This window comes from Neoarius graeffei, chromosome 2 (assembly GCF_027579695.1).
Source record: "Neoarius graeffei isolate fNeoGra1 chromosome 2, fNeoGra1.pri, whole genome shotgun sequence".
Classification (NCBI taxonomy): Eukaryota; Metazoa; Chordata; class Actinopteri; order Siluriformes; family Ariidae; genus Neoarius; species Neoarius graeffei.
In genome coordinates, this window is record NC_083570.1 from 57,988,432 (window position 1) to 58,009,849 (window position 21,418).

General features: G+C 42.2%; 1 protein-coding gene across 1 annotated transcript in view; it reads left to right on the forward strand.

The window, feature by feature from the left end:
• The window catches only part of LOC132881722 (mucin-2-like), a 75,203-nt gene that overhangs the window by 33,749 nt on the left and 20,036 nt on the right, over positions 1-21,418 (forward strand). The window contains exons 21-31 of the mRNA XM_060914520.1: positions 5,279-5,430; positions 5,606-5,744; positions 7,293-7,397; positions 7,734-7,913; positions 8,027-8,266; positions 11,814-11,970; positions 15,957-16,085; positions 18,134-18,199; positions 18,327-18,488; positions 18,624-20,730; positions 21,187-21,352. Coding sequence (XP_060770503.1) covers positions 5,279-5,430; positions 5,606-5,744; positions 7,293-7,397; positions 7,734-7,913; positions 8,027-8,266; positions 11,814-11,970; positions 15,957-16,085; positions 18,134-18,199; positions 18,327-18,488; positions 18,624-20,730; positions 21,187-21,352 — 3,603 coding nt within the window. The remainder of the gene's footprint in view (positions 1-5,278; positions 5,431-5,605; positions 5,745-7,292; positions 7,398-7,733; positions 7,914-8,026; positions 8,267-11,813; positions 11,971-15,956; positions 16,086-18,133; positions 18,200-18,326; positions 18,489-18,623; positions 20,731-21,186; positions 21,353-21,418) is intronic.

Here is a 21,418-nt window from a genome sequence, read left to right on the forward strand (position 1 = left end):
GAATACTTCCTGAAACTTGGGGAAGCATTGCCACCAAATGCCTCTGTAGCAAGGGTTCTAAGTGAGTGGAGCACAGAAGCACGGCAGGCCAGAACTGAGTTCTCAAAAACTCTTTTATTTAGCTTTTCAGCTTTTCTATTCACTCTCACACACGCACACAAGCATCCAGGTTGGGGGAGAGCCCCCTTTCTCTGCCCTCTCTCTCCTTTTAAAGGGCGCGGTCACTGGGGGAGACACACAAACAGGTTAATTCATGTCAGGTGCAGTGATTCTGCCACTTACCTTCCCTGACTCCGCCCTCCATTCACAGATTGATGCTTGGCCACGCCCCTGCTGCCACATTCCCTGGCCTGAGTTGGGCGGTGGGGGTGCCGTCTGGCCTGCAGCTGACTCCCCCCCCCCCCCAACAGGAGAGGAAATCCGCCACAACCATCTGCGCTCCCGGCCTGTGGACCACCTCGGGTGATCCGTGCATTGGCATCCTTCATGCGATGGAGCCACTGCAGGGGCGCTTGGTCTGAACAGAGGGTGAAAGGGCGCCCCAGCAGGTAGTAGCGGAGGGCGAGGACTGCCCACTTGATGGCGAGGCATTCCTTTTCTATTGTGCTATACCTGCCCTTGCGCACTGACAGCTTCCGGCTGATGTACAGCACTGGACGGTCCTCCCTCTCCACCTCCTGGGACAGAACAGCCCTCTGTCCAACGTGTCCGTCTGCAAAACAAAGGGGAGAGAAAAGTCAGGGGAGTGTAACAGTGGCCCCCTACACAATGCAGCCTTTACCTCAGAGAAAGCCCGCTGGCATTGCTCCGTCCACTGGACCGGATCTGGAGCCCCCTTTTTAGTGAGATCAGTCAGCAGGCTGGTGACGTCTGAATAATTAGGTATAAACCTACGATAGTAGCCAGCCAGCCCCGGGAACTGTCTCACCCCCTTTTTGATCTTGGGCCTCGGGCAGGCCGCAATCGCTGCTGTCTTATTGATTTGGGGATGCACCTGCCCATTGCCCAAGTGGAAGCCCAGATACCATACTTCCACCCGCCCAATCGCACACTTCTTCGGGTTGGCTGTGAGACCCGCTCGCCTCAGCAACCTAAGGATGGCCCTTTGGAGGTGTAAGTGTTGCGGCCAGTCATTACTATAAATAATTATATCGTCCAAGTATGCGGCCACGTAGGTGGGGTGGGGGGCGGAGGACCCTATCCATAAGCCGCTGGAACATAGCGGGTGCCCCAAACAGGCCGAAAGGAAGTGTGATGAACTGGTGTAAGCCAAACGGTGTGGAAAAGGCCGTTTTCTCTTGGGATAGCGGAGTCAAGGGGATCTGCCAATATCCCTTTGTCAAATTCAGTGTCGAATAAAAACAAGTCATGCTTAGTCGATCGAGCAACTCGTCAATACGAGGCATTGGGTACGCATCAAATTTAGACACCGCGTTGACTTTTCTATAGTCCAGACAGAACCGGACCGACCCGTCGGCCTTGGGAACCAAGACCACCGGGCTGCTTCAGTCACTGTGGGACTCCTCGACGATGCCCATTTCAAGCATGGCCTCAAGTTCTTCCCAAACCACTTTTTTGTGTTCAGGCAGTCTGTAAGGGCAGCTGCGCACTACTACCCCCAGGGGCGTCTCAATGTGGTGTTCTATGAGGTGGGTGCGGCCAGGCAAGGGCGAGAACACATCAGAAAATTCTGTCTGCAACTTGGTGACCTCCGTGAGTTGGGTCGGAGAGAGGTGGTCTCCACAGGGGACTGGAGCGGTGAGCGATGTCAATTTTCCCTTTTGAACCTGCGGCCCCAACTCCGCCTTCTCTGGAACCACCGACACCAATGCCACGGGGACCTCCTCATTCCAAAGTTTTAACAGATTGAGGTGGTAAATCTGTAATGCCCCGCCCCTGTCCATTCACCTCACCTCATAGTCGACATCCCCGATTCGCCGTGTGACCTCAATGGGTCCTTGCCACCTGGCAATCAATTTGGAGCTCGACGTGGGCAACAACACGAGTACTTTATCTCCTGGTGTGAACTCCCTAAGGGGCGTGCCCCTGTCGTACAGACAGACTTGACGTTCTTGGGCCTGCCGCAAATTCTCTTGGGTTAAGTGCGTGAGTGTGTGGAGTTTGGCGTGCAGGTCGAGAATGTACTGAATTTCATTTTTACTTGTTGAAGGTCCCTCCTCCCAATTTTGATGCAGCACATCTAGAATGCCACGCGGCTTATGCCTGTATAATAATTCGAACAGGGAGAACCCCGTGGAGGCTTGTGGGACCTCTCGCACTGCGAATAACAGAGGCTCGAGCCATTTATCCCAGTTGCGTGCATCCTCACTTACAAATTTTTTAATTATGTTTTTGAGGGTGCAATTGAACCGTTCGACTAAGCCATCCGTTTGTGGGTGATAAACGCTGGTGCGGATAGGCTTAATTCCCACTAACCCATAGAGTTCGCGCAGTGCTCGAAGCCTGATACGTATCCCCTTTGATACTCACCGGTATGCGATATGCTCCGGTCCAATCGAGGGCGGTCTCTGGTGCGTCGGGGATATGGACCACTGCGCCCACCTCCATTGCCGAGCACTGATGCTGGAGGTGCCCCGGCTCCCTGCAGTGCCAGCATACCAGCCCAGGGTCTCCCTCTGCACTGGTGTTTCGGAGCTCACTCACCTGAGGGGGGGAAGACACACACATGGAAGTAGAAAACAGTAGGGCACCACGGGTGCGGCGGGCCGGCTGGGGTGGAGCCGGCCCCCGCCTCTGCGGTGGGGGAATGGGGTGAGGACAAGGAACGGGGGAGAGGGAAAGAGAGAAGAGAGGGGAGAAGAGGAGACACGCTGTCCTGCCGCCAGAACAGCTGCCATATGGCCCTCCGCCAGCTCGATGGCCCGATCCAGTGACACCGGGCGATGGCACTAGACCCACTCCGCAGTTTGTCCCGGAAGTCGGGCGACGAATTGTTCCAGCACCACCAGGTTGATGATTGATTCCCTTGGCATTGTGGTTGTCGGCCCTCAGCCACCGCCGGCAGGCATCCTGGAGCTTCTGGCCAAATGCGAACGGCCGGCCGACCTTCTCCAAGCACAGCGCGTGGAAGCGCTGCCGCTGCTGTTCCGGTGTGTGCCCCACACATTGGAGGACGGCCCTGCGGAGGTCGGCGTAGACCAGCCGGCTGTCGGCGGGGAGCTGTAGCACGGCCAGCTGCGCCTCGCCCATTAGCAGGGGGAGGAGGCGCGCTGCATCACCAGCCAACCCCACGCCTCTGCTGCCTGCTCAAAAAGAGTGAGGAAGGCTTCGGGGTCGTCCTGCGGACCCATCTTCGTTAGGGTGAGGTGGGGAGGGCCCACGCCAGTGGTGATGGCGGACCCTGCCGATGGGAGCAGGTGCCGGAAAGCCTGGCGATCTTCCTGCTGTGCCAGCACCAGGGCTTCGAACCGTTGTTCTTGCTCCTTCCGGAGGGCGACCAGCGCCTGGTGCTGGCTCTGTTGGGCTGTGGCGAGGGCATGGACCAGGTCCTTGAAGGGGGAGGACTCCATGGGGCTGTTCTCTTCCGTACTCTGAGTCCTGGGTTTCAGCACCACTGTAGCAAGGATTCTAAGTGGGTGGAGCACAGAAGCACGGCAGGCCAGAACTGAGTTCTCAAAAACTCTTTTATTTAGCTTTTCAGCTTTTCTATTCACTCTCACACACGCACACAAGCATCCAGGTTGGGGGAGAGCCCCCTTTCTCTGCCCTCTCTCTCCTTTTAAAGGGCGCGGTCACTGGGGGTGACACACAAACAGGCTAATTCACATCAGGTGCAGTGATTCTGCTACTTACCTTCCCTGACTCCATTCTCCATTCACAGACTGACGCTTGGCCACGCCCCCACCGCCACAGCCTCATTTTCATCGATAACCCATCGCAAAGCTACATGAGCTGTAATGGGACCGTAGCCTAAGGCGTGAGTCGTGTAGTCTTGTTGGAAAAATGCCCCTGAAAGCCTTTCGGGAAGCTTATACATTATTTCTGCAGGAGAGAAGCTCCAAACAGAAAGCAGTTTGTCACTCGCAGAACAGACGGCCATAAGTCATGCCTGTTAGTCTATGGCATTCAAGCAAATAAAAATGTTTTTGTCTTTTGTACGTATATAACTTCCCCTGTGCTGTTCTGACAATACTGAAATTAGATGAAGGTTGGGTGGGTTGGGTTGTTGATGTTGTAAACCCCTTAACAAATGGGTAATACAACCATCAATGCCACCATACTCATCATCTTGTAGACCACCACCTGGATGAGTGAGTCTGTTGAAACTCAGCACAACTGCGCCATATATTGTATCCTCATTGCAATCTGCAAATTTGAATCCATCCTTTGCTGTCTCCACTACATCTACTCTAGATTTCTCATTATGTTTCTCATCACCTTGGATGTTGCTGAGAAGTGGTGGGGTTCTTTTTATTTAAGAGCAAAATCTGACTACTTGTGATTGAAAAGGCTGAAAATGTTTCTACTATTAAACACGATTACAATTGCACTAGTACCGTGAGCTGGCGTAGTGGTTAGCATGTCTGCCTCTTGATTGGGAGATCGGGAGTTCTACTTGCGGTCAGGTCATACCAAAGACCATCATAAAAATGGTACCTACTGCCATCTGGCAAGGCATGCTGCAATACAGATGTGAGTGGGGAGTCAACCTCTCATGGTTACCAGAGGATCAGCCCCCCACTGTAACCCTAGCTGTATAGGCAAGTGGCCAAGGGCCACGGACATCAGCACCGCCCAATGCGCTTTAACGACCTGGTTTGTACTGGGATGGGAGACTGCCTGGGAAGACCAGGGCATGGTATGGGACCTTGAATGTTAGAGCTTGAACTTTAGATAACTGCACTAGCAATTCCCCCTTATGATGTCATAGTGGCACACAACCATAAACTTCTCACAGGAATAATATCTTATGGAATCACTAAGCACATCACAAATATTTTAATATACACATATTTAATATTTACAAATACATTTAACATATTTATACTATATGTCCTTTAACTATATGTCTTGCTTTACATATAAACAATTAAAAGATGTGTTTGACAAGACCACTATCTGGTATTAATCTATTTTATAAATATGGCATTTCTGTACAAATAATTCATCTAAAATTATTGATATAAATCTGTTTACAAGAGCCTTTTAAGGTAGTTTGATATATTCATGCTAGTTTGGCATTGCTTGATATATGGGATTACTGTGTGTCATAATGCCATTACATTTTTAATCATCCCCTGTGTGATTTGGGACACAGACAAGCACACAGTGTAAATCAGGGTGTGTATGTCCTGATGGTCTACTGGCTGATGGGCAAGGAGGGTGTGTGAAAGAAGAACAATGTCCATGTGATCATAATGGAGTGTCTTACCAACCTGGAAAGACAGTAATGGCAGACTGCAACAGCTGGTAAGAAAAGCTAATGGAGTGGATTTTCTTAATACTAAGGAGATTATAATGAATTGTGGTTGTGGTATATGCTGTGTTAAATCAACACTTTAACTAAATCTAAGTGTCTGTCATTTTTTAATAAGTATTATTTTGCATGAGGTTAACCAGAACACACATTATGGTCCTGTTTCAGCACTTGTCAAAACAGAAAGTGGACCTGCACGGAGAAGATATGTCCCAAAACTTGTACTATTTATGGTGACAGTCATTACATTAGTTTTGATGGGATGAGATATACATTCAATGGCAACTGTGAATACACCCTGGCCCAGGTATGTTGTCTATTATTTTGCTGTTCCAAATCATTTATTGATTAAAGCCTGAAATCTTACAATGTTCAGGTTTTGTTTTTTGTTTTTTTACAAAGCAGGGGAGAGCGGGGAGACTTGGGGCAAGTTTTCAGCTTTTGTAGCTTGTGTGAAATTCTTTGTAGGTAGCATCACATTCCTATTGCATTAGAGAGTATTTACTATACCCTCTTACCACAGCATTAGTTTCTCAGTTTGTCACATATACTGGCCTTCAGGCTTCACGTTTTCTCTCATTACTTTTTGAGACATTAAGCGGAGATATGGGACATTACATTGGGAAACTTGGGACGTAGTGGGGAGACATGGAACAAAAATAAAATACCTAGGCCTACGTGTTTAATTTTTTATTTATAATCAAAACTTGTACCATATGAACTGTATGAACACACAATGCTGGTACAGCGATAGAAAAATGTCAGCTTACCCAAAACCTGACGAGACAAAACAGTTCCATTCTCAAGAAGGAATAAATAAGTTTAATCCTCATGCAGGTACATTCCCACATTTTTAAATTTTTTAAAACTTTTTTTATGCATAAACCACAAGAACAAACCTGTAACATGAACTGTCCCAACTCTCCCCATTTGGCCATTTAAAAATCCTTCATTGTTTCCCCCAGAATTTAAGTTTAATAAATAATACTATACATGGTAACTCTAGGCTACATACTTTAATTCCTAACAAATCTTGAATTCACCAGTGTACATCACACCATGGAATGGAGGTGGAGGCGAAGTAGAAAATACATGTTTTGGTTGACAAAAATATTGAACTGAACAGACCTTACCGCAGTGTCCAGCTACGTGGCTCCAAAGGAAGTAGGTTACTCTAAAATTAATTTCAACCAATCAGGTTTTAGATTACATCTAACTTCTGATGTAATCTAAAACCTGATTGGTTGAAATTAATTTATGGGAATATAAAATGTCCCAAGTCTCCCCGCTCTCTCCTATGTACACATAATCACAAAAAAATACAATATCATAATGGTGGGTGCCAATTCCAAATTAGCAAAGTAAACTGAGACTTTAGCTTTCACAATGAGAAATATTAGGACTTAATGTCTCAACTTGCACTGCAGTAGTAAATGATTTAAAACTGAAAACTGTACAACTAAACGTCACTAATTATAGAGCCCTGAAAACTAGAGTTAAAATGGTGATTTCTCATGGAATGTAATTTCTAAATATTTTGTTCAGTTGATATTTAGGAAACTGTTTTGTGAATGTTCTAAACTTACCATGCATGATGTCATGAACTATTGTGAAAAATCTCATACATTTTTCACAGTTAGAACACAAACTCATCCATTCATTTAAAACAATGGGGGCAAAAGAACATATCAGATGACTGAGCACCATTTCTTTATGATCCTGCTTGAGTAATTTGTCATAATGGTTGTCATTTATATAAATTGTTACATACGCATGCCTAAGTGAGACTTAGGGTTGGCTTTGTAGAACAGTTGATGTCATAACTACCACATCTAACAATGGCTAATCTTCACAGGACTACTGTGGCAACAGCCAAGGTTCATTCCGTATCATCACTGAGAATATCCCCTGTGGCACCACTGGAACCACCTGCTCCAAATCTATTAAAATCTTTTTAGGGGTGAGGCTATCATATATATACATTTTATAGTATCAGTTAACTCATCATGAAGTTAATTAAATACAGTGGATATAAAAAGTATATTTTAACATCACTGTTAAAATGTGAAAAATAAAAAAAGAACCCAAGATAAATAATGTCACAGCTTTTTCTACCTTTACTCTATTATATTATAACAGGCATGTATAGACTTTTTATGTCCGCTGTATGCAGTATAATAATAATGAGTAGAACTTACTAATAACTGAGTAAAAATCTGTGATGGACCTCGTCACTGAACATCTGCTCAGACACTAATAACCCTCATGTTTGAAATTTGTCATTGAATTCATATAGAACAAAATGCTGCTACTGTCAGAGAAGGCTATCACATCTGTACATTATGATAATGGCACAGAGATCCCTTATAAAATACATTCACTGGGGATATACTTAGTTATTGAGGCTAACAATAATATTGTCCTATTATGGGATAAGAAGACAAGTCTAAGGATCAAACTTGGGCCCTCATTTCAGGCAAGTAGTAAAATATTTAATTAATTCTCCTAAATCTGCAATGATTTACTGTTTAATTCATTCTTTTTTTATATGTTTTTATCTCATTAATGATATCAACTTCGCCATGTTAGGGCAAAGTGTGTGGACTTTGTGGCAATTATGATGGAGACTGGAATAATGATTTTATGACTCGTGGTGGTGAGCAAGTGGCTGAGTCAGCTGAATTTGGAAACAGCTGGAGAGTTTCTGCTACATGTCCTGAAGCCAGTAGTATCCTCAGCCCCTGCAATATGAGACCTTATCGGCAGGCCTGGGCCATAAAACAATGCAGCATTCTCAAGAGTCATGTCTTCAGCACATGTCACTCAGTAGTAAGTGCAATTTACAGTTTTTCTAGCATTTACATTTGCTATTTTTGTAGACAGAAAAGGACAAGTTTGTTCTGATATGGGTGGAGAAGCACAGCAGAGGCCATGGTATCCAGTGGCAGAGCAAATCCAACTTTTTGGACACTTATGCAGTGCAAATGTAACGTCAAGACACAAGACTTTCAACCAACTCTTATGAAATATGATTGAAATATTTATGTGTAAGAAATAAGAGTGTGTGTGGCAGTTTTATTTGGGTTTGAAAATCAGTGGGAAGGTAACAACTTCCTGGCTGCACTACATGTTTTTGATGACAGTAAGCACGCACAAGCCAACCCCACTCTTTAGGCCTGGGGGCCTGTCCACAGTGGCTCAGAGAGCTGAGACGACTGAGGTGACCACCCAGGCTGAGGCATAAGAGTAAACAATAACAAATTATTATTATCATTGAGTAACTGATATAAAAAAAAAATTCCTGATGTGCTCACACTGCAAAAACCTGAAAACTGAATTTGAGGAGAAAATTCCTTAATACCAGTGAAATTATCTTGCGGCATGGACAGACAATTTTACTTGACAAGACATCTTGGAATAAGTTGGTTACAGTCTAGAACTAGTTTTAATAATCTCAGAATTGGTATCTTGTATTCTTCTAATAGGAAACATTAGATCGTTTCAACTATATTCAAGATATTCTAACTTGTTAAGATATCATTTTTGCAGTGTAGAAGAATACAAGACACCGACTCTGAGATTATTAAAACTAGTTCTAGATTGTAACCAACTTATTCCAAGATGTCTTGTCAAGTAAAATTACCTGTCCATGCAGCAAGATAATTTCACTAGTGATGAGGAATTTTCTCCTCAAATTCAGTTTTCAGGTTTTTGCAGTGCACAGATGCAGGGCCGTTGACAGCTTTGGCTGGGCCCGGGACAAAATAATCTGAGTGGGCCCCCCCCAAATAATCTGAGTGCCCCCCACACACACACACGCGCGCGCGCGCACGCACATCGCCACACAGCAACCACCCACACCCAACCCCTCTTTTCACAGTCTCCATTCACTCCAACCCTTAAATAACAGGTATTCCAAGCCCATTATAACAGTCAACCATTTTATTTCAACATTTCAACATATTTTACAGTTTGAACATTTCCTTAGTCTGCAACTATTCAGGTGCGAAATGCAATGCGCCGGACTTTTGCTGTGGCAAAGTCATCAATAAGGTCATTGAAGTCCAGCTTCTTTGCAAGTTCGCGCTCTATAGAGAGCATAGCCAGCCCATTGAGCCTCTCCTGTGACATGTTTGAGCGCAGGTAGTTGATAAACCAAAATGATTGTTTACGGGATGGAACTGGGCCTCAATGAGAACGGAGTTATGGCTTTCCCAAAATCTGAACATAGAAGCATCACCACTAGTGGCACACACGGACTGGCCATTGGGAGTAGCGGGAGTTTTCCCGGTGGGCCGGTGGTTCAGTGTGGGCCGGCGGAGAAAGAAAAAAAAAAAACAGTTGCGCGCTGGCCTTTAATATGATAAGCAATGTTAACAGTTTCTTTAAGAAATTATTAACATTGCTTATTACAGTTGCGCGCTGGCCTTTAATATGATAAGCAATGTTAACAGTTTCTTTAAGAAACTGTTAACATTGCTTATCATATTAAAGGCCAGCGCGCAACTGTTTTTTTTTCTCCTTTAAGAAACTGTTAACATTGCTTATCATATTAAAGGCCAGCGCGCAACTGTAATAAGCAATGTTAACAATTTCTTAAAGAAACTGTTAACATTGCTTATCATATTAAAGGCCAGCGTGCAACTGTTTTTTTTTTTTTTTTTTTTTTCTCCGCCGGCCCACACTGAACCACCGGCCCACCGGGAAAACTCCCGCTACTCCCGATGGCCAGTCCGTGTGTGCCACTAGTGATATGTACAGTGAGTTTTTCAGTGTATTTTTTTGTCTTTGTTTTTCATAAACGTCCTTTCCGTACTCGATTTAGAATGTTACAAAAAAAATTTACACCCTCCCAACCACGTAACATTAGCCTATCTGACCTGGGGGCTGACACGTTTTTTACGGATAAACCAAAAGGATTACAACGTTCCCTGGATATAGAACTGGACCGAGAAGATTTCAAAATCTTAACGTGTAAGCAACAACAATAAAACAGAGGTTGTTTTATTCATTTAGGGCTTATTAGGCTACTTTCATTAATTGCGCTTTTCATACAGGCCTATCATTTTTCACTTGAGCAAGGGAATTGTTTGAAGAGTATCCAGTCTAAGCGAAAGTTTAATGTTTTGCAACAGACTAACCTCAAAACACCCCATTTATAGCCCATTCGTTACATTAAACTCTATCTAGCTGGCAATTTCACATGCCGTCGTATCTACACGGGATGATTTCCAACAAAATAAGGTTTAATTAACAAGAGGCAGCGTTCCACGGGCTTTCAGCTAACCGGAGTCCAGCTCAGCGCAGCTCAGCAAGCGTGCCTAAAACATTTGGATATGATTGCGGGCCAATGTGCTATTCTTTGCTTCATTGAGATATATGCAACACAGTGTTATTAAACCGATATGTTTATGAAATAATTCAATGCCCTGTGCATTTCAGTGTTCACTCAGTGTACCCTGCTATCCCCTACTTTATAATTATGAATGGCGCGTCACGCGTGCCGGGGTTACATTACGGGGCTGGAAAAAAGTTATCTGTGTCTTACCTGGCTCAGCTGCCCCACTGCCTTCACCACCTGCTGCATCATCTAAATCTTTTCTAAAATATCTATGCAGTGAGCCCCTGAGGCTCTTGGCTTCTTCATCTCTTTTTCTCTTTTCTTTTCTTTGCTCCTGACTTGTGCATGTTGGCAAACGGGCTCGCACGCTTATTGTCGAAGCGTTATGATGGAATAGTGCCGTGTTATTTGGCGCCTTAATCAAAGACCAAACCATTTCTGCATTAGGGGTGGTAGGTGGGTTCTTGAATCTATTTTCGAAGACAATAAAGGCAAAAGAACCAGAAATCATTCATTGAATGCAAATATAGCACATTTTTCTCCCCCAAATCAACACATTTTGAAATGAAACAGAATTATTAATGGCATCTTCATGAGGGACCAGTTCTGGGCCCCCCCTCATGCCTGGGCCCGGGACAAAATACCCGGTTGTCCCCCCTGTCGACGGCCCTGCACAGATGTTAACCAACCAGTTATTTCTTTTTGTCAAAATTTTGCCCTCACCTCTGTGCGTCTGTTTCAGTGTGCATTACCGTGTCTTTTCTTCTGTCATATTAATATTCATCACTGACCTTTTTGGATCTCTGTATTACCCTGATATGAGTATCTCTGATGTCTGTCCTGTCATTAAATGAAATCCAATTGTGCAAAATTACAAAGGTTGGATTTTCAGATGATCTTATTCCCTCAGGGGAACTTTTCCAAATTCTGTACTATGCATATTAAACCTTTGTAATTGTCTCAGATCATGATCCTGAATATGAATCACTGGTTAAATTCTCTTATTCATTCTACTTTTTAAATAATCTCACCTAGGTTGACCCAACTCAATATTATGATGCCTGTGTGCAAGACACATGTGCCTGTGATGCTGGTGGAGATTGTGAGTGTTTCTGCACTGCTGTGGCAGCCTATGCTGCAGCATGCAGTGAGCAAGGAGTCTGCATTTCGTGGAGGAACCCGACCATTTGTCGTGAGTCTCAGCAAAGAAAACAATTAGTCTACATACATACGTGTGTGTGTGTGGGGGGGGGGCAAGTATTTGATCCCTTGCTGATTTTGTTGGTTTGGCCACTAAGAAAGACTCGATCAGTCTGTAATATTAATGGTAAGTGTAGTCTAACATGCTGAGACAGAATATCACAAAGAAAATCAAGAAATCGACTTTAAAGAATTTGTATTAATTTATTTGCATTTTATTGAGGAAAATAAGTATTTGAACCCTCTTGCCAAAAGGACTTAGTACTTTGTGGCAAACCCCTTATTAGCAAGCACAGAGGTCAGACATATTTTGTAGTTGATGACCAGGTTTCTGCACATATTAGGAAGAATTTTGGTCCACTCTTCTTTGCAAATGACCTCTAAATCATCAAGCTTCCGTGGCTGTCGCTTGGCAACTCTGAGCTTCAGCTCTCTCCATAGATTTTCTATAGGATTCAAGTCCGGAGACTGGCTGGGCCACTCCATGACCTTGATATGTTTCTTCTTCAGCCATTCCTTGGTTGCCTTGGCTGTATGCTTTGGGTCATTATCCTGCTGGAAGACCCATCCAAGACCCATTTTAAGCTTCCTGGCAGAGGGAAGGAGGTTTTCACTTAGGATTTTACGGTACATGGCTCCGTCCATCCTCCCATTGATACGGTGAAGTAGCCCTGTGCCCTGTGCAGAAAAACACCCCCAAAGCATAATGTTACCACCTCCATGCTTGACAGTGGGGATGGTGTTCTTGGGGTCATAAGCAGCATGTCTCTCCCTCCAGACACGACGGGTTGAATTGATGCCAAAGAGCTCAATTTTGGTCTCATCTGACCATAACACCTTCTCCCAGTCACTCTCCAAGTCATTCAGATGTTCATTGGCAAAGTTCAGGCGGGCCTACACATGTGCTTTCTTAAGCAGGGGTACTTTGCGAGCACTGCAAGATGTTAGACCATTGCGGTGTAAAGTGTTACCAACTGTTTGCTTGGTGACTGTGATCCCAGCTGCTTTAAGATCATCCACTAACTCTGCCCGTGTTGTATTAGGTCTATTTCTCACCGTTCTCATGATCCTGGAAACCCCACGAGGTGAGATCTTGTTTGGAGCCCCAGACCTAGGTCGATTGATGATCATGTTGTGAGTCTTGTACTTGCGCACAATTGCACCAACAGTTGTCACCTTAACGCCCAGCTTCTTGCTAATGGTTTTGTAGCCCATACCGGTCTTGTGCAGGTCTACAATCTTCTCCCTTAAATCCACAGAAAGCTCTTTAGTCTTTCCCATGTTGGAGATTTTGGAGTCTGACAAACTGATTGATTCTGTGGCCAGGTGGCTTTTATACAAGTCATTAGTGATATCAGGTGTCCTCAATTTAGGTGACAAGGTAATTTGGAGAGTCTAACTTGTCTGTATTAACAAGAACTATTGATGGTTACTAGGGGATCAAATACTTCTTTTTCTCAATAAAATACAAATAAATTAATATAGATATTTAAAAGTTATTTTCTGGATTTTCTTTGTGATATTCTGTCTCCACATGTTAGAATACACCTACCATTAAAATTACAGACTGATCAAGTCTTTCTTAGTGGGTAAACCAACAAAATCAGCAAGGGATCAAATACTTGTTTTCCCCACTATATATATATATATATATATATATATATATATATATATATATATATATATCACGGGCGATTGCTCTAAGACAACGAGGGAGGCTCAGCCTCCTCTAAAAATGACGAACATCGTGTAGGATGAATTGCGCTAGGCTTATGTTATAGCCGACCTTATAACATTGCTATTTCAGATCAAGAATCATAGAAATATATGTGCTCAACCCAACTACAGTGCGAAATCATTCCCTTATAACTTTCCCCCAGTTCACCTAATGTGTGCGTGAGTTTTTCCCCCTCGTGACAGCGCGATGCAGCCCAGCCTCAGTGGATTGGGAGCTATGTGCTTGTCAATCTCAAAATGCAAGACGAATATTGGACAAATACTGCGAAAACGCCTGCCCACGGAGTCTCACGGACTCCCAGCCTCAATGGACTTCAACGGCATTTGGGAGCTCTGCGCTTTTCAATCTCAAAATGCAAGATGGTTATTGGACAAATACTGCGAAAACGCCCGCCCACGGACTCCGAGCCTCACATGGGACGGACATGGCAGTTTCCGCGAGGAGACTGGTGATTGGTGAAAGCGGCTGGATATTTTCTTTGATTGACAGCTCGTTTCAACTATAGACAGGCAGCGGACAGTGTTGCCAGATTGGGTGATTTACCGCCCAATTGGGCGGTTTTAAGTGCATTTTGGCGGGTTTTGAACATATTTTGGGCTGGATAACGTCAGCAGTATCTGGCAACATCAGTTCAGTCCCATGCGGATTCGCAAGTGCTGTGGTGTATTGTAAGAGATCAGCTTACATTTCGATTTCATTCATTACATACGGTTTCTACCAGCTTTTTTAGTTTGTATATATTTTCATTGTAAATAAAGTGTAAATATAGTGTTGTCAAGTTTGCTATCTTAGTTCCAGAAATTTCGTTTATTTGAGTGACTGAACTTGAACTAGAGGGGGCTAGTCAGCTAGCAAGAAAGCTGCGCACGGATGCCAAGCATTGCTGATTTAATTTTGGCGAAGCCATTTGCCAGTCTTCCTTTCGAGGAAAAAATTAAAGAGCAGGGTAGACCAACACCTCAAATTGACTTGGTGAAAAAGGTAGGGAATAATACTCATTCCTTTCAGCTCTCCTGGTACGAGAAAGTGAATTGGCTAACAGCAAGTGACCCACATCAACAACAGTAAATAGGCTACTTTAGTAATATGTCATGGATGGACCAAAAATATAGAATCTATTTAAAATGTTTATGCTGAGTATATTATATTGGAATATATATTTTTCTGGATATGAATTAAACACCGCTACAATTTGGAAAATATTTTTAAACAAAAACACAGCCGAGGTCAATTTTGAAACAACATGCCACAATTTTAAAATATAAAATGTTAAAATATACCCCCCCAACACCACCATCATGTATATTGGACAGTAAGCTAATGGGCCCAAAGAACCTGTTATTTCACAGTTTGTGACGCTGCCAACAATCAGCCAGATCAGAGGCAAGAGTATGGGCAAAATTGATGTTTTTTCTTTTAAAATCTGGAAATATCATAACTGACCAGTCTCCCCTGTTTGAAAGACTACCAGCCGCCACTGATATATATATATGAGAGAGAGACCCAAGTGTTTTACTGGGAAATACGCCACTCGTATTTTTCGTACAAACTATATCTGCGACTTTGAATAATATATTTTTTTCAAAATGTTACTTGCAAGGAAATTGATGAATGTTTTAGTAAATTTGCATAGTTTTTGTCTGTGAAAGTGTCTATATAATAAAAAGAAAATCACATGTTGGCTTGAGGATATGAAGTTTATCTTCTCGCATTGAAAAACTAATTTTTCATATGAAATACATCACAGATCTGAGTGACATATTTTAATAATATTGGCTGGCTTTGAGTGGTCTATCAGATATATTCCATTCAGCTAGCTTGATACTGAATGAGTCGAAGACGCATGAATATGTTCACCATGTGAAGATAAACTTCATATCTTCGCGCAACCATGTAATATCCTCTCTCGATAGATAGATAGATAGATAGATAGATAGATAGATAGATAGATAGAATTCATATCCTCAAGCCATAGATAGATATAAGCACACACACACACAAAATGTGTGCATTCAACTGATATTGAACTGATGATAAAAAGTACTGATAAATCGCATCTTTAATTCATCATAACGTAATTCAGCATAATTTTGACTGGCTACAAACATATGTGATAAGTAGGAGGCTTTTTAATTAACAGATTGAAGATGAAACACTTTGTCATAATGACCAATGTAAAAGCTTACACATGCAGTCATTACCCTTGACAAGTTGTTGACTAATCTAAACCATTCGTGCAGCATTGTTCTGTGACTACTATAACACACATGAAGGCTGTGAGTGGCACTACAAACCCTGTGGACCGCCCTGCATGAAAACCTGCAAAAACCCCAAAGGAGTCTGCAACAGTAAAATCCCCCCATTAGAAGGTAAGGCTTTCCTGGACAATACTTGATCACAATAACTGTGGATGGCTGAGTACATTTTAAACCTTTCACTACTAAATGTGATCCAGTTACTTGCTGTTAAAAAGCAAACATTACTTGCTTATAACTCATGATTTGATATTGTGAGAAATTTTCACCAGGTTTTGTTTGATGAAGCAGATATTGTATTATCTTGTTATTGGGGCTACCACTAATCTTTACACATTTTTATAGAAAAATCCCTTTGAGTGTGTGCTAGGGTTGTAACTGTGTGTATATATATATATATATATATATATATATATATATATATATATATATATACACACTTGTATCTTTTTTTACTTGAAAAGATATTACATCCTAAACAAAACTGAATACAGGTATGACAAATAGGCAGAGTATTTTGGGTGGTGGGGGACTGGAGGCATAGAACAGCTTACTGAAGTTGAGAGTCAGGGTTGCCAGGTCTCAGGACAAACCCACTAAAACTACCATTCAAAACCCACATAGCAGAAACTGCCAAAAGTAGAAGAGGTATTTTTCTGTTTTATTGTCAGTGTTTCTCAGGGGAACAAGTTAACAATAGGGAACATTTCTAATCTACAGTATCTGTCTGCAGTATGCAGACATTATATGAGGGAAATCCATCTCAAGAAAAAAAGAGCAAGTTGTGCTTTGCACAGAGCAGCATGTCTCAGCAGGGCTCTACACAAACAAAAGCATAAAATCTTTTTTTTTTTTTAACATAGTATCAAACCTGTACATTCATTGCATGTTTTTTTGTCATTGATGAATGATTGTTTTCTCAACAATTGCTTTCATTGTTATTCAAAGAAAACCATAAGAATCACATGGGAACTATATGAAATGCTACTTAAAGATCACATTTTGACTCCCAGTTTTATAATACGTTCTGACAGTGTGTCCAGCAAATCTTTCTGGAATGTAACGAACCCAAAAACTAAAGTAAATCTGACAAAATATTAGTGGATGACTATTGTTGTCAACTATAAAAGAAACAGTTTCTTGATTTGGGAATGACATTGTTGATTTAAACATAGTTAGCTTACTTACTTAAAGACTTTAGTCAGAAGCTAGAAAGCTTCCCAGAACAATCTGCAGGGCATGTGGTTCAGGAGTTAAATAAGGTTATGGTTTGCAAATTCTATTTGCAAACCATAGATCTAAAGATCTAAATAAAAGATCTAAATAAAAAAAAAAATCAAATAAGAGTGATGCAATTGCAATTATTAGAATAGGGTGGGGAAAAAAAGCTTGACCACACCATTATACAGTCAGCAAAGTTTTTTTTTTTTTAATTTGAATTATGAAAAGTGTGAATTATCTCATCTCATCTCATTAGCTCTAGCCGCTTTATCCTGTTCTACAGGGTCGCAGGCAAGCTGGAGCCTATCCCAGCTGACTACGGGCGAAAGGCGGGGTACACCCTGGACAAGTCGCCAGGTCATCACAGGGCTGACACATAGACACAGACAACCATTCACACTCACATTCACACCTACGCTCAATTTAGAGTCACCAGTTAACCTAACCTGCATGTCTTTGGACTGTGGGGGAAACCGGAGCACCCGGAGGAAACCCACGCGGACACGGGGAGAACATGCAAACTCCACACAGAAAGGCCCTCGTCGGCCACGGGGCTCGAACCCGGACCTTCTTGCTGTGAGGCGACAGCACTAACCACTACACCACCGTGCCGCCAGTGTGAATTATAAAGTATGAAAAGTAATTTCAACAATTTCTTTGACAAATTGGATGTGTGCTTTACGTCACCTTGCACTGGTAGCTCTGTACAGTGTAATTTCAAACATATTTTAGCTTTACTTTCTATGATCAGCATTCAGATTAATTCACAAAACTAATAGGTGAATAATTAAATACTGGAAAATATATTCTTGAATATTATTGTGCTGCAGCCATTTTCTTTTTTTTTTTGTTGTGCATCCTAAATTGGTTCACTTTCATTGAAGAATGTTGTAGGTTGATACTGAGTTCTTGTCGTGAAACACTGTTGAATTTTTTGATAGGCTGTTTTCATCAGTGCCCTTCAGACAGGCCATACCTGCATGAGTCAACAATGAAATGTGTTCCAGGTCAGTGTTGTTTATTCATGCAAATCTAACAAACTTTTCATTATCAAGATATTCACTATTAAATAAAAACTGCTAATTTGAAGGTAGATATTCATGTCTCATTGGTATCAAAATGTGCACAATTTAGATTGCTACTGTAAGCATGAAGGAAAGATATATGAAATTGGAGAAATACTATACAACACAACAGATGGAGATAGAATATGCATGACTATATGTGGGCAAAATGGAACAATTGTCAGTAATATGAGCTTATGCATTACTTCTACTACCACTGTTTCAACAACAAGTAAGTAGAAAATAAAAGAAAATTGCTTCAATGACCTAATAATCAGAAACAATCTCCATAATCATCATTATTTAACCATAGTCAATTATGAATGATAAGTTAGGAATCTCTATGTGCTATACTTTTCTTATATAGTTTCTTCTACAGCACCGACCACCACAGTAACTACTGTAAGTCCCCCAACCACAACAGAAACATTTTCTACAACAGCAGGAACATCAACCTCAACCACAGAAACATCAACAACAAAGCCGACCACTACATTAACTACTGTAACTCCCACAATCACAACAGAAAGTATAACAACAATAACAAGCACAGTTATCAACACAGAAACAACCACAGAAACATCCACTTCTTCAACAACAAAACCGACCACCACAGTAACTACTGTAAGTCCCACAACTACAACATTTTCTACAACAACAGCAGGAACATCAACCTCAACCACAGAAACATCCACTTCAACAACATTTTCTACAACAACGTCAGGAACATCAACCTCAACAACACCTATTTGCCAGTATTGCTATTGGTCAGTGTGGTTCAACAACAACAATCCGGGTTATGCGCAAGATGGAAATGACACTGAATCTATACACAAACTTTGGGAATCAAATAAAATTAGCTGTAAGGAACCGGAAAATATTGAGTGCAGGGCCACACAATATAAAGACCAGCCTTTATCAAACTTGGGTCAGAAGGTGACATGTAATGTTACTGTTGGTCTGATTTGTAATAACATAGACCAAGAAGGGATTTGTTTTGATTATGAGATACGGGTGAAATGCTGTGATGCAATATGCCCACCAAGCACAACCACAGCAACAACACCGACCACTACAGTAACTACTGTAACTCCCACAACATTTTCTACAACAACAGCAGGAACATCAACCTCAACCACAGAAACATCCACTTCTTCAACAACAAAACCGACCACCACAGTAACTACTGTAAGTCCCACAACCACAACATTTTCTACAACAACAGCAGGAACATCAACCTCAACCACAGAAACATCCACTTCAACAACATTTTCTACAACAACGTCAGGAACATCAACCTCAACAACACCTGTTTGCCAGTATTGCTATTGGTCAGTGTGGTTCAACAACAACAATCCGGGTTATGCGCAAGATGGAAATGACACTGAATCTATACACAAACTTTGGGAATCAAATAAAATTAGCTGTAAGGAACCGGAAAATATTGAGTGCAGGGCCACACAATATAAAGACCAGCCTTTATCAAACTTGGGTCAGAAGGTGACATGTAATGTTACTGTTGGTCTGATTTGTAATAACATAGACCAAGAAGGGATTTGTTTTGATTATGAGATACGGGTGAAATGCTGTGATGCAATATGCCCACCAAGCACAACCACAGCAACAACACCGACCACTACAGTAACTACTGTAACTCCCACAACATTTTCTACAACAACAGCAGGAACATCAACCTCAACCACAGAAACATCCACTTCTTCAACAACAAAACCGACCACCACAGTAACTACTGTAAGTCCCACAACCACAACATTTTCTACAACAACAGCAGGAACATCAACCTCAACCACAGAAACATCCACTTCTTCAACAACAAAACCGACCACCACAGTAACTACTGTAAGTCCCACAACCACAACATTTTCTACAACAACAGCAGGAACATCAACCTCAACCACAGAAACATCCACTTCAACAACATTTTCTACAACAACGTCAGGAACATCAACCTCAACAACACCTGTTTGCCAGTATTGCTATTGGTCAGTGTGGTTCAACAACAACAATCCGGGTTATGCGCAAGATGGAAATGACACTGAATCTATACACAAACTTTGGGAATCAAATAAAATTAGCTGTAAGGAACCGGAAAATATTGAGTGCAGGGCCACACAATATAAAGACCAGCCTTTATCAAACTTGGGTCAGAAGGTGACATGTAATGTTACTGTTGGTCTGATTTGTAATAACATAGACCAAGAAGGGATTTGTTTTGATTATGAGATACGGGTGAAATGCTGTGATGCAATATGCCCACCAAGCACAACCACAGCAACAACACCGACCACTACAGTAACTACTGTAACTCCCACAACATTTTCTACAACAACAGCAGGAACATCAACCTCAACCACAGAAACATCCACTTCTTCAACAACAAAACCGACCACCACAGTAACTACTGTAAGTCCCACAACCACAACATTTTCTACAACAACAGCAGGAACATCAACCTCAACCACAGAAACATCCACTTCAACAACATTTTCTACAACAACGTCAGGAACATCAACCTCAACAACACCTGTTTGCCAGTATTGCTATTGGTCAGTGTGGTTCAACAACAACAATCCGGGTTATGCGCAGGATGGAAATGACACTGAATCTATACACAAACTTTGGGAATCAAATAAAATTAGCTGTAAGGAACCGGAAAATATTGAGTGCAGGGCCACACAATATAAAGACCAGCCTTTATCAAACTTGGGTCAGAAGGTGACATGTAATGTTACTGTTGGTCTGATTTGTAATAACATAGACCAAGAAGGGATTTGTTTTGATTATGAGATACGGGTGAAATGCTGTGATGCAATATGCCCACCAAGCACAACCACAGCAACAACACCGACCACTACAGTAACTACTGTAAGTCCCACAACATTTTCTACAACAACAGCAGGAACATCAACCTCAACCACAGAAACATCCACTTCTTCAACAACAAAACCGACCACCACAGTAACTACTGTAACTCCCACAACATTTTCTACAACAACAGCAGGAACATCAACCTCAACCACAGAAACATCCACTTCTTCAACAACAAAACCGACCACCACAGTAACTTCATCAACCATGACAGCTTCAGAAGAAATAACATTCTCTGTGATCACAGGGTCCACAAAGTATCCTAGAACAGGA